Source organism: Triturus cristatus, chromosome 10, assembly GCF_964204655.1.
Source record: "Triturus cristatus chromosome 10, aTriCri1.1, whole genome shotgun sequence".
In the NCBI taxonomy this organism is placed as follows: Eukaryota; Metazoa; Chordata; class Amphibia; order Caudata; family Salamandridae; genus Triturus; species Triturus cristatus.
In genome coordinates, this window is record NC_140593.1 from 150,426,728 (window position 1) to 150,439,321 (window position 12,594).

Sequence of the window (12,594 nt, forward strand, 5' to 3'; positions counted from 1 at the left end):
CACAGAATTTTTCACTTAACGGAACCTATGCATGTCTGTATGGTGTACTAAACCAGCAAACAGTACATTCAGGTTACACATGCTACAAACATGCTACAAGCTATTGCAGTTAGCTGGATAGTGCAAGATAGCGAGTGAAACTCATGATGAGTCTTGTTTGCCTCCCGGAACTCTTGGCGCTGGAATCTTAACACAAGGGAGTGAATCACAAAAGCATTTCTGAGTACAGTATGTAGTACAGACTTTTAGAACATGAAATGAGAGGCATCAACAATCCTCAATGTAACAGAAAATAATTCAAGCACAGTACTAAAAGAAACTAGTCGAATTGGGTCACTGTTTGTAATTTTACTCTTTTATTCCATTCCATTTCAACAAGCGTAGCCAACGTGTTTCGCTTAAACATAGGCTTCCTCAGGGCGGAGTCCTACTTTTGATAGTATACTGTTTTCATATACCTTTTTGGTGTTGTCACCAATCTGACCATCAATTATTACGTTACTTGTCAAATATCAAATTCTGTAGCGCTACTATCCTTATTTTCAATCAATAGGTTCAGTACATTTTACAAAATTCAGCTCCAGCTATTTGTTAGATGTCATTAAAAACCAATAGCTGATGACACACATTTCTGGAGAAACCTAGAGCTGAATTGATAGCCCTCGTAGTGACGCACCCGTGGGTAGAGTGTCTGCTACTTATTGATACACCCTGTTTCAGAGAGACACAGCCATTCTAGGTCAAGATTCACAGCTCCAAGGCACAGAAGGCATTCTGAAAAATGCAAAGGACTAATATATTAAAGGATTCTCAGTGACCCCACTCAAAAAGAGTTCCACTTTTCATCCTTCTCTTATTGCTTCAATTTGAAAACTGTCTCTGAATCTTTAACAGCCCAATTTCCCAAGTCACAAAATCACAAATAGAAAATTATTTTTCTGACTACCCCGTTCTTACAAGAAAAACTATTTCCCATGAAACTTAAAATGAGGATGAATAAAGATAGCAGTGTCTATGTCAGTGCCCTAATTCTTCTAGACTGGGTGCTGTCAGCCATCCAATCCCCCAACATGGGTTGCAGTGTTCTGATGTCATAGGCTCTGCACATACGTGATTTAGCTCCTCTTTATTTGGCCAAAAACAAAGATATGTTTGGCACTGTATACCCAGGATTCCAAGTCCTTCTTGGATCCCTTGCCAGGCCCATCTGCTCCTAAGACCTCCTCCTCTTTGTTATGTAAGCTGCTGCAACACAGATCATCACTCACTTGATAGGCAGACTGACTCGCTGATCAAGAACATCATTTCAGCATTGCATGGGGACGTCCGGGAGTACTTGGGTCCAGACTGCTGTATGTTCAATTCGGACAAGTGGTGGTTCATTTACAAATCTATGTGTTAAATCTGACTCTAATATGAAAGTGGAGGTCAGTGCAGTGTGTAATGTTGAGAAAACAACAGTATTAGTCTTTATCGGACCAAGGCTAGACTGCTGTAGCATGCTGTACTTCTCATTGTAAGAAGCCCTCTCCTCTTCCTGTCTCTTCTGACCAGTTTGTGTGGAGGGTAGTACATCACTGACCCCACCCTGCAGCTGAGTAATACCATATTGGAATGCAGCATTTTCTTATAGTTCCTGGGAAGAAAGGGGCTGCAGCAGAATCAGCATGATAGCAAATCTGGGGCAGATTGCTCTTACATTTCAAAGTTTGTTTTTCCTCCCTAGGACACACAGCAATTTCGAAAAGTCTAGAGTTGTTATGGTGGAGGGGTCAGGCTCTTCATACAAAATAATTGTATCTTGTTTCAAATGCATGCAAGGTGATTAATCATTATTTTCTTTAAATTCATGTTATATCACAACACGACTCTTATTGCCGATTAAGCAAATGCCTCCCCTCCTATTGCATTCATTTTGGATAAATCGGTGACAAATCAAATCCTTTATTGAATACACTTCTAAACAGTAAAATTAAAAACCTCAAACATTCATCATGGAATTAGATGCCCATTGTTAATTTAATCACTGCCTCGTGGTGGAATAAGTTCAATTATTTTCTATGGAAATACTCCTGATCCTTTGATGCCGATGCGTTTCGACCTCTCCTAGATGGGTAAAAGTCGAGGAGGTTGTCCTTGTGATTGACTCGTTGATTATGGAACTACGATTCACTTTGAGCATCATTGCCATTGTTGTTTCAACATTGGCACTTTGGGGGTAAAAAAAAAAAGGGTAGATGGTCTTAATAATGTGGAGGAGAGTGTCTGGGATGTAGGATCATTTGGTCTCTTGATGTGTATTGCTATCTGGGGAACTGCCTGGACATGTGCATGTGTGTGATAGCACATGCTGTTTTGGGATGGGATAGAAGGTTAGGTAGTTAAACATGTGTTGTCTTCATTTGTCCTAGTCGTGAATTATAACTGGCTCGTTGCCCTTTCCAAGCCCCAGCAATCCAAAGCATGACCCACCTTTGCTATTTCTGTCCTTGACTTGGATGCCTTAAGCATCCAGCAGAAAAACTTTAGGAAAAGCATGCATTTTTTTAAGGGATAATGTCAGCCAGTCAGGAGTGGGAAATGTCTGCAGTTATGTTGAAAGTGTTGAAATTTCTTAGGGAGGGTCATATTCTCAAAGGGAGTATCTTCAACGTTGCTTACAGTACAATGGGCCATGCAAATCTTTACTACTTCAGGTCTGAAGCCGAGTGGCCTGAATTGTAGGATAGGAATAGGGCATGGTAAACAGCAAGCTATATTTTGATCCTGTAAGTGGATAACTATTGTTCAAGCAGGGTAAATATGTTTTACTTTGGTCTTTCCAGCTTCCGGCACTCAGTGTGAATATTGGACCGGCGGCGCATTGGGAAGTGAACCTTCCATGGGCAGCATGATGCAGCTGCAGCAGTCTTTCAGAGGACCAGAGTTTGCACATAGTTCCATCGATGTGGAAGGACCGTTTTCAAATGTAAACCGAGGTGAGCAGTCCATTTACTTTTGGCTGGGTGAGTGCGAAGGCTTTACCTTTAGGCAACTGTCAACAGAGTCAAATATACTTCTTGCCATTGTTTTTAATAAAGATGTAATACACAATTACCTTGATAGAAGCGTAAGGCAGGTGTTTCCAGCTATTGGGACATAGCGGAAGGCAGTTCTACTCACCTCATGCAAGCCAATTCTAAGGAAGTTAAAGAACTTGAGAGTAATCTGTTTTATTTGTCTTATTTGATTGGATCCCAAATGCTTTGAACAAAGTCAGAAATCTATCTTCTAAAACTGGAATACCTCCCTGTTTTGTTTTTAGGGATCACTAAAATTAAATGAATATTATGGCAAACTAGGAGTATTATGGAAATCTATGAGTTTTAGACTGCAGTACTCCTTCATACTCCAGTGGATTGCCTACTAGTCCGAAACCTACATAAATGTATCAGAAATCTGCATTTACCCAATGAAGTTTTATTCGTTCTTTTATCCACAAGGATTATAATTGTCCCTGTGTAGAATCCACTCTCACTACAGCCCCTGAAAAAGGGGACGGAGTAAAATTCTGCATCCCATTTACACACTCAACCTTTTTGAGTGTAGATTGAATGTGGAAAACTCTATTGCAAATGTTTCTGAAGGCTTCAATATACTGAGTCTACAGAGTTCAAATAATTTCCAAAGGCCACCCCTAACCCAGCAGTGGAAAACCTTCAGTATTTGGTGGATTGCACACCATCGTTAATGCGATTTATGATTGCAAAGTTCCAGTAAAGTAGATTCTCCAAATCAATATATTACATTTACAGAAGCAATTCCATTCCTAAATAATACTTAGTGGTGCCATGTTGATTCATTTTCTTAACTGTGTTGATATTTCCCTGTGAAGTATGAGGACATTTGATATGTCTGTATATTTAGTGTGAACTGTGCTTTAATGGTACCGTTTCTGGTTATTTTATATATATATATATATATATATATATATATATATATATATATATATATATATATTATCTACTGGCGGTCGCCAGTAGATAGTTATAGTTAGGACCGAGTTTCCATAGGAAATCTCAAAATTCTATTTTGAATAACTTTGGCGCCGATTGACGAATCCTCGCGAAAATTTCAAAACTAATGGGGCGCTCCGCTCCGCTCCTACCCTGAAAGTCTCGGGGTGATTCGTCAAGCGGGGGCCGAGAAAAAGGGGGGGTCCCAAAACGCGCTTTCCCCATGGATTTTTCCATAGGGACTTTAGTCGCAGCTACAGCCCGAACGGCTGAACAGAATTACGTGAAATTTGGCAGAGAGGTAGCCATAAGGTCCATGAAGTGCCTTTTGCAGGTTTGGTGTAAATCTGCTCAGTATTTCCAGAGAAAATAGCATTTAAATCAATATATATATCTGTACGCGCGCAGCGTGCGCGCTGGGTGCGCGCACCTTGTCGCCCGCGAGCGCAATTCTGATTGGTTGTTAGATCTTAGTAAACATTCGAATCGGTCGAAACCAGGAAGTGTCGGCCGCCATTTTGTCTCTCGCACTCTGTGGGGGTGAAAAACAAATGTGGAGAACGTGAAAAGGGGGCAGGGTGGACAGTTCCTGACCCCCTAGCCGTGGTCAGGGGGTCCCAGAAGGACCCCCAAGGGCAAACATTTTTGTTATTTTTTTTTCGAAAAAACGCCGAGTGCGCGCACCCAAACGGAAAAAATTCTGCGAAGTTCGCGCAGCATGCGCGCACTCCGCGATTTTTCGAAAAAAAAAATGTATTTGGCCCTTGGGGGCGAAGCGCTCCGTGCCCACCGAGCGTGCACGGCAGGAACTGCGTAAAGTGTGCGTTATGTGCGTGAAGCGTACCGCGTGCCCACTGCGCGCGCACGGTGCGCGAAGCGCACCGTGAGCGCACGGCACGAAACACCGTAAAGTGGGCGCGCGGTGCGCGAAGCGCACCGCGTGACCACAGCCGTGAAAAAGTTTTGTTTAAAAAAATATATTAATAAATACATAACTTAGCATTTAAAAAAACGTACAAATTCACTGAAAAAACCATAGGTTTCACACACGTTATAGTTAGGAATTAGCATTTAAAAAACCTTGCAAATTCACTTAAAAAACCATGGGCTTCACACATGTTATAGTTAGCTGGGCATTTCCCTCGTAAAAAACCAATGAAATTCCCCCGTTATAGTTAGTGCAGGCAACTATAACTCACGCGACCGCAATCCGCTGCTGATGACGTCCGATATTACATCACTGATGACATATGTGTCTTTCTGAAAAAAAAAAAATGAAATATATGTATAGCTAAAGATGAATGGAAGAAGACATGGGTAAATAAGTGTCTAAATACAGTGATGTAATATCTGACGTCATCAGCAGCGGATTGCGGTCGCGTGAGTTATAGTTGCCTGCACTAACTATAACGGGGGAATTTCATTGGTTTTTTACGAGGGAAATGCCCAGCTAACTATAACATGTGTGAAACCCATGGTTTTTTAAGTGTATATATATATATTACCTACTGGCGGTCGCCAGTAGGTAGTTATAGTTAGGACCACGTTTCCATAGGAAATCCGCAACATTCTATTTTGAATAACTTTGGCGCCGGTCGACGAATCCTCGCGAATTTTTCAAAATAGGTGGGGCGCTACGCTCCGCTCCTACCCTGAAAGTCTCGGGGGGATTCGTCAAGCGGGGGCTGAGATAAAAGGGGGGTCCCAAAACGCGTTTTTCCCATGCATTTTTCCATAGGACCTTTAGACAGGGCTACAGCCCGAACGGCTGAACAGAATTACTAGAAATTTGGCAGAGAGGTAGTCCTCAGGTCAAGGAAGTGCCTTTTGTAGGTTTGGTGTAAATCTGTTCAGTAGATTCTGAGAAAATAGCCTTTAAATCAATATATATATCTGAGCCAGCTTACGGTGCGCTTACGGTACGCTTACCGTACGTGTACGGTGGCGTGCGCGAGCGCGATTCTGATTGGCTCTTAGATCTTAGTAAACATTCGAATCGGCCGAAACCAGGAAGCGGCGGCCGCCATTTTCTCTCTCGCACTGAGAGTGATGTTTAAAATATAAAGCACAAAAACATGTAAAGGGGCTGTTTAGACAGCTCCCACACACATAGCAATGTTGAGGGAGTCCCCAAAGATCCCCCAAGGCCAAAAACTGAATTTTTATTTTTTCGCTAATTTCGCCTATTACGCTTACCGTACGCGTACGGTAAAAAATTATAAAAAAAAAATTAGCCACACTCTCCCCACCCCGTGTCCAATTGGTGCCCGAAGGGCACCAAATGTGCATGTCTTATTAACGATAAGTTAAACTAAAATATTAAAAAAAATAATAATAAAAAAAAAAATTATCCACACTCTCTCCACCCCGTGTGCAAATGGTGCCCGAAGGGCACCATTTGTGCATGGCTTATAACATATACGAAAAATTAAAATATTACCTTTCAAAACGAAGTGCATCATATGTCCTCCATGTGCGCACGGTGCGCGTAGCGCATCGTGCGTACATGGCCCATCTAGCGTAACGTGGGCACGCGGTGCGCATAGCGCACCGCGTGCCCACCGCGCGTGCACGGCACTAACTGCGTAAAGTGGGCACGCGGTGCGCGAAGCGCACCGCGTGCTCACTGTGCGCGCACGGTGCGCGAAGCGCACCGTGCGCGCACGGAACGAACTGCGTTAAGTGGGCGCGCACGCCACGAATGGCGTAAAGTAACTTAGCATTTAAAAAAACGTACAAATTCACTGAAAAAACCATAGGTTTCACACACGTTATAGTTAGGAATTAGCATTTAAAAAACCTTGCAAATTCACTGAAAAAACCATAGGTTTCACACATGTTATAGTTAGCGGAAATTTTACTGATAAAAAACCAATGAAATTCCCCCGTTATAGTTAGTGCAGGCAACTATAACTCACGCGACCGCAATCTTCTGCTGATGACATATGTGTCTTTATGAAAAAAAAATATTTGTAATATATGTATAGCTAAAAATGTATGGAAGAAGACATGGGCAAATAAGTGTCTAAATACAGTATTAGCATCAGCAGAGGATTGCGGTCGCGTGAGTTATAGTTGCCTGCACTAACTATAACGGGGGAATTTCATTGGTTTTTTATCAGTAAAATTTCCGCTAACTATAACATGTGTGAAACCTATGGTTTTTTCAGTGAATATATATATATATATATATATATATATCTATAGTGGGGTGTCCTAAGCAGTGCATGGTGTAGTTATGACATTTAACTGTAACTGGTGAATTTTAGTGGTTTTTTGTTTTGTTTAAAATGTTATGTTTAAACTGACATTTTCACTTGACTATAACGCCACTTAATACTTTGTTTTTTTTCCGTAAATTTCTATGTTTTTTTTAATGTAATAATTTATCACCATACGTAACTATGCCATCCCCGCTGTCCCTAAGTGGCATGGTGTTGGCCACTGGGCCAGTGACCAGGCCGTGCGCGCATCCACCCAAGGGCGGCTCTTCCGCTAAAGCAGAGGAGGGTCGCCCCACTGCTCTGAGAGCAGAAAAAAATGTAATGATAATAACTTCATTATTATCATTTTATTTTTCTTTGCTACAGGGCTGGGTTAGCGCAGGGCGGGGCTGAGGTCAGAGTGGTGAGTGCACACTCTCAAAGTGTGCATGACTGTTTGGCTGGCCATCTTGGCCTGGCCAAAGAGTCATGTGCACCTAGCATATTTCACACCAGACTGCAAAGGTTGGGAACATGACCAGGCCCCCAGTCTCAACTGAGCGCCTAACCACGGAGCTCAGACCAATCACAACGCTGCATTTCAGCGTTGTTATTGGCTTAGGAGAGCCCTGGTGCTTCCTGGTTCTGGACTTGCCAGAAAGAGAAGCAACGCCGGAGAGACGGCGGCCGTAGAAAGGCAAGTGGGGTTTTTTGTTGCTTTTTTTATTCAACCCCTCAGCCCACCACCCTTGTTCCCTGCCAGCCGCTCCTGCATCCACCACTTCCCGCCCCCCCCCCCGCCAGGAGCAGCAAATCCCCGCTCCCCCCCCCCAACACCATTCCCCCACAGGCAGCCATCCCATACTGCAGATGACCTTTGTGCGTGGCGTGGGTTAGCCACAGGGAAAGCTGCTGGTATGTGGCCCAGCCACCACAGACAAGCCCCCTTATCTTTTCTGATCCTGCTGGGCTCTTGCAGAAGCCAGCATGGGCCCCTGTGCTCCCATGAGACTCTTGTGGAAGTACAGTGTTGACACTGGCTATAGTGGGATTATGACAACCCAAACAACATTTTGTTTAAATTTGGCTATGGAGGGGGTTCCTTCTGGGACCCCCCCTTCAATGCCTAGACGGCCAGGGTACCACCATCCATACATATTAGTGTTTTTCAATTTTTTGGAACATGTCCCCATTCCCTGTAATGGCAACTGCAAAATTTTTCTTCATGTTGCGGCCACCCGAACTGATCAGGAGGCTCATGGTGGTTTCTTCCTAAGAAATATAGCACATCATTGCCACTGATATCTTAATGCCTTCATGCCCTTTGTGCTACCTAGAGTTGGCACTTTGCAGAAAAGGTGAAAGGCCTATGCATTTCTGTCCCTTACATTTTTGCTTATGGAAAAATAGTATATGTAGATGTTAACCTGTTTATGAATACACAGTGGCAGATTAGAGCCACAGGGAGATAAGCATGATTTGGACATTACCATTTTGTTAGGTGAGGTGTGGAAATTGAATTTAATACATATGTTAAATACAGCAGTAAAAGCCCAGTAATTATTATTTTTTCAGCAAGGAACATCATTATATTGAAGAGTTTCGCATTAAAGATAACTTGCAGCAAACGTTTCCTGTTCTTTACCTGATCCGTGGAGATATGCAATACTGCAGTTAGCACGTACTCTCACCAGGAAGAAATGGTTTCTTCAAGACACTGTTATTTTCTGCTTTTTCAATTCATTTGCTAAATGTCCAGTGCATCAGTAATGCAATCACCAGAAAGCAATACGAACTAGACTGGAAACATGATTTTCACAGCCCCATAGCATCATCTCCAATCTCCAAGAGGCCTTTCAGGTCTTCTTTTCCTATTCTTGCATCTGTTCTTAACAGTACATCATTACCAAAATACCATTAGGAAAGGGATTATATGTGCAGCTTAAGCCATCATTTGGAACGTATATATATCAACACATGCCTTTTAATTTCTTTGCAGATGACTGGGATGCAGCTGTCGCCAGTTTGCTGCAGGTGACTCCTCTTTTCTCCCAGTCTCTATGGAGTAACACAGTGCGATGTTTTCTAATGAACACAATTGAAACTCAGCCAGAGGTGGACATCTTCCTTAAGGTGAGAACAGAAAATAGCTGTACTGAGGTGTCAAGCCAGTGAAAGATGTAATAGAAGGCTATGAAATAATTAATGTTAAAGCTGAAAGGCCACTGCCAACACTAGACCTGCTGGACACTGGCGTGCTGACCAAGCTTCCACAAGCAAGTCTGGTATGCGTTTAGCTCTTAGATCATGAATGTGATTATGGAGATTGAGCTTGGTATCCTGCAAGGTGAACTGCAACACTGGTTTATTGGTGTAGGTGCCTGAGAACATCTTACTTTGTTAGGCATTCAGCCATCTGCTGTAAGGTCTTGACAGACCTTTTGGCCCCTGTGCGTTTGTTACTCTGGTTTGATAACATCCTCCTTGCTTTCCAAAGGTATCATCAGAACATAGGTGCGCTGGAGGCCATCTTAGTTAGGTGGAGTATGCTGGCCTTTTTTCCCAAAAGCTGCAAAGTGAAATTGATTGTAACACAAATTGCATAAAGGTTATTTAAGGCCAAAGGTGAAGCTGCAGCATAGTGTTTTGTGCTGCACAAATGTATCAGTTTGTCACCTTTTTAGAAACTGTCGAAGGAATAGCAGAGCAGAAAATATAGAACCAATGGAAACAAGCATTGGCATAGCCAATGGGTTTAGCCTATGGCTTTGCCAATATGTTTTAGCCATGTTGTACAGTAGTGTGGCTGCTATTCAGTATGACTAAAGGTTATTGGTGTAAAGGGGCATGTAGTGAAGTGTTCTAAAATAGAGTAGAGTGTAGTGTTATGGAGTGGCGTAGAGTGGTGTAGAGTTGAGGGGTATGGTGTGTTATGGAGTGGCGTGTTGTGGAGTGAAATGTAGGGAGTATAGTGTCGACCTAAAAAGTATCTGATGTCCCTGAAACCGTTTCTAGCATACAAGTACTCTACTCTGTATTACTACGCAAATTATGTTTAATAGAAAAGTCTCATCATTCTCTTAAAATCTATAACATTGCCTCAACACTGATTTTTATTATGAACAATGCCTGTGATGTTTGAGGTTTTTGTTCTACCCCACAGCCAACCTCCATGATTAAGAACTGACATTTCGAGCTTGCTACGAATGAAACACTTAAATCAATGTTTACACCCTTGTTAGGAAGGGCAGAAAAATTCACAACCCCTAGTAACACACCTCCGGCCTTTTGTGGGGCACTACCAGGCAGTGACAAATGAATAGGACACACAAAATACTGACACTGGTACTAAGGATAACTGTGTCTGATCCCACCCCCGCAAATGTTAGCAGGTGTTCTACCAAATGGAAACCAAAACCAAACTTCTGTAGAAGGCTCTCCAGAGACTACATAAATGGAAGTATTATGCGCTATAAAAACGTGCAATATAAAAGTATACCGGTGCTATTAACTTTCTCTGACCAATTAACATTAGAGTGCTAAAACTGGTGCATCTGTAGGCAGAAACATGAACTGGTCAACTCCACTTTAAAAAAGCATTAAGCTTTAATATAGTTGCCAGATTGTAAAAGAAGTCAAAATGTCAAACATGACACACATTCTTGTAAGACTGTCCTGTGAAAGCTTTTAATAATAATTAAAATAAACCTCTGGCCTCACGCGTATACAGACACTTACAGGGTGTTGGGCTGGGTCCCGCAGCACTAGGGAGAGGACTGATGGCATCTGCCACATTGAGTGCAACAGGCAGATACCGGGAGCTTTGCACACAGGCTCATCCACTCTCCACTGTTTGGTTGTCCTCTGAGAAAACGCAAGCGTGTAGCCGGGATGGCAAAATGTGGTGCACCCTCAGAAATAGCAAGCAAGAACAGCATTACAAGTAGACATTGCAAGTGGTGCCAAGTGGAGAAGCGGTCCCCTTTCAGGAGCAGTGGGATGGTACAAGTACGCCTGCTAACGAAAAATGTAATATGTTTTACAAGATTTATATTAAAGCAGCCTTACTAAGGCCATTTTATGACCCGGAGCAATTCAATTTTTGTATTAATTGTTTTAAAAACTACTGAGTTGTGAAACACCTGTCACCATTTTACGAGATGCTTTTACAAAACTAGGACAGGCAATAGACCTAAATGTAGGACTACAGATGAACACACACGGAAAGGGCGGGGACTGGTGGGATGGTTGAAGCAGCAAAGTTGAAGGGGGTTGTGGGACTGGGCAAATCCTCTCACTTTGAAGTCAGAGAAAGTAAATTAAAGAGGCCCCTCAAACAGCCTCTGACATTCTATGGGTGAAGCTAAGAACAAAAATTACAGCCCTGTTTACAGAACTCTGAGCCACTGAAATATCAAGCGCTCGTGTGAAATGCTATTGGAGAAGTAAAAAAGTAGCCCCTAAATAAATTCTATAATGGGACAAGTGGAAGTCTACAAGTAATGGGGCGCTACTCAGAGGGAGTGAACAACCGACGAAAAGGAGAGACAAATAGGAAAGATTAACCACTTGGAAGCAAGGATTTTTAAAGGATACTCAAATTAACAAATTAAAAGCAATGGGCGGGGTGTAAGCCCACAAAGTATATACAACATGTCTTGAAGAGACAGCGCAAGCACTGTCTAGGCTCATCCTAATATAGGTGGGGACCTCCTTTTTATACATCATGCACAGCGGCTCATCTTTTGTTTATACTATCTGGAGGTGCCTACAATACAGTGTTCGACACCTCAGTGGGATATACAGGCCTTTATGTGCCTCCCGGTGTGATGTGGGAGGTCATAGGCAAGGGTCTATAGCAGGGCATGTAAAATAATACTCAGCATCTGTTTATTTCACATTTTAAAACCGCACAACTCCACCAAATCAGATGTCAGTGAGCTTTACATAAGCAACAACAAATAGTGATCTGCATCTTGTTACATGAGTGTAGAGATATGGAACTCTTTACAAAGTAAAACAATGAACTTTGAGCTACTTATGTTACGAAACACTAAGTTAGGGAGGGAGTGGAGGGGAATAAGGAAGAAAATGGAGGGAGTGGAATTAGAATAAAGTTAGAGAGGTGAAGAGACCGGAGTTTAGGCAAATGGATGGTGAGGACAAGTGATAGCAAGATGAAAAAGCAGCCGCTGCAAAGTCGAGGAAGAGGTGAATGGTGAAGAGTGGAGAAAGAAGGGTAGGTTGAAAAGAGTTACGAAAAGTATAGAAGATAGAGTAGGGGTTTTAGGTCAAGTTAGAGTTTACAAGTAGGTTTTCAATGTTTTTTAAGAGGCCTTAAAGTTAGGCATGGGCGGAGTTCGCAGAGTTCCACTGTGTGGAACTCTACGAAGTGA

At 42.5% G+C, this 12,594-nt stretch overlaps 1 protein-coding gene across 1 annotated transcript in view; it reads left to right on the forward strand.

The window, feature by feature from the left end:
- The window catches only part of NPHP3 (nephrocystin 3), a 342,323-nt gene that overhangs the window by 40,012 nt on the left and 289,717 nt on the right, over positions 1-12,594 (forward strand). The window contains exons 5-6 of the mRNA XM_085630683.1: positions 2,826-2,978; positions 9,198-9,331. Coding sequence (XP_085486809.1) covers positions 2,826-2,978; positions 9,198-9,331 — 287 coding nt within the window. The remainder of the gene's footprint in view (positions 1-2,825; positions 2,979-9,197; positions 9,332-12,594) is intronic.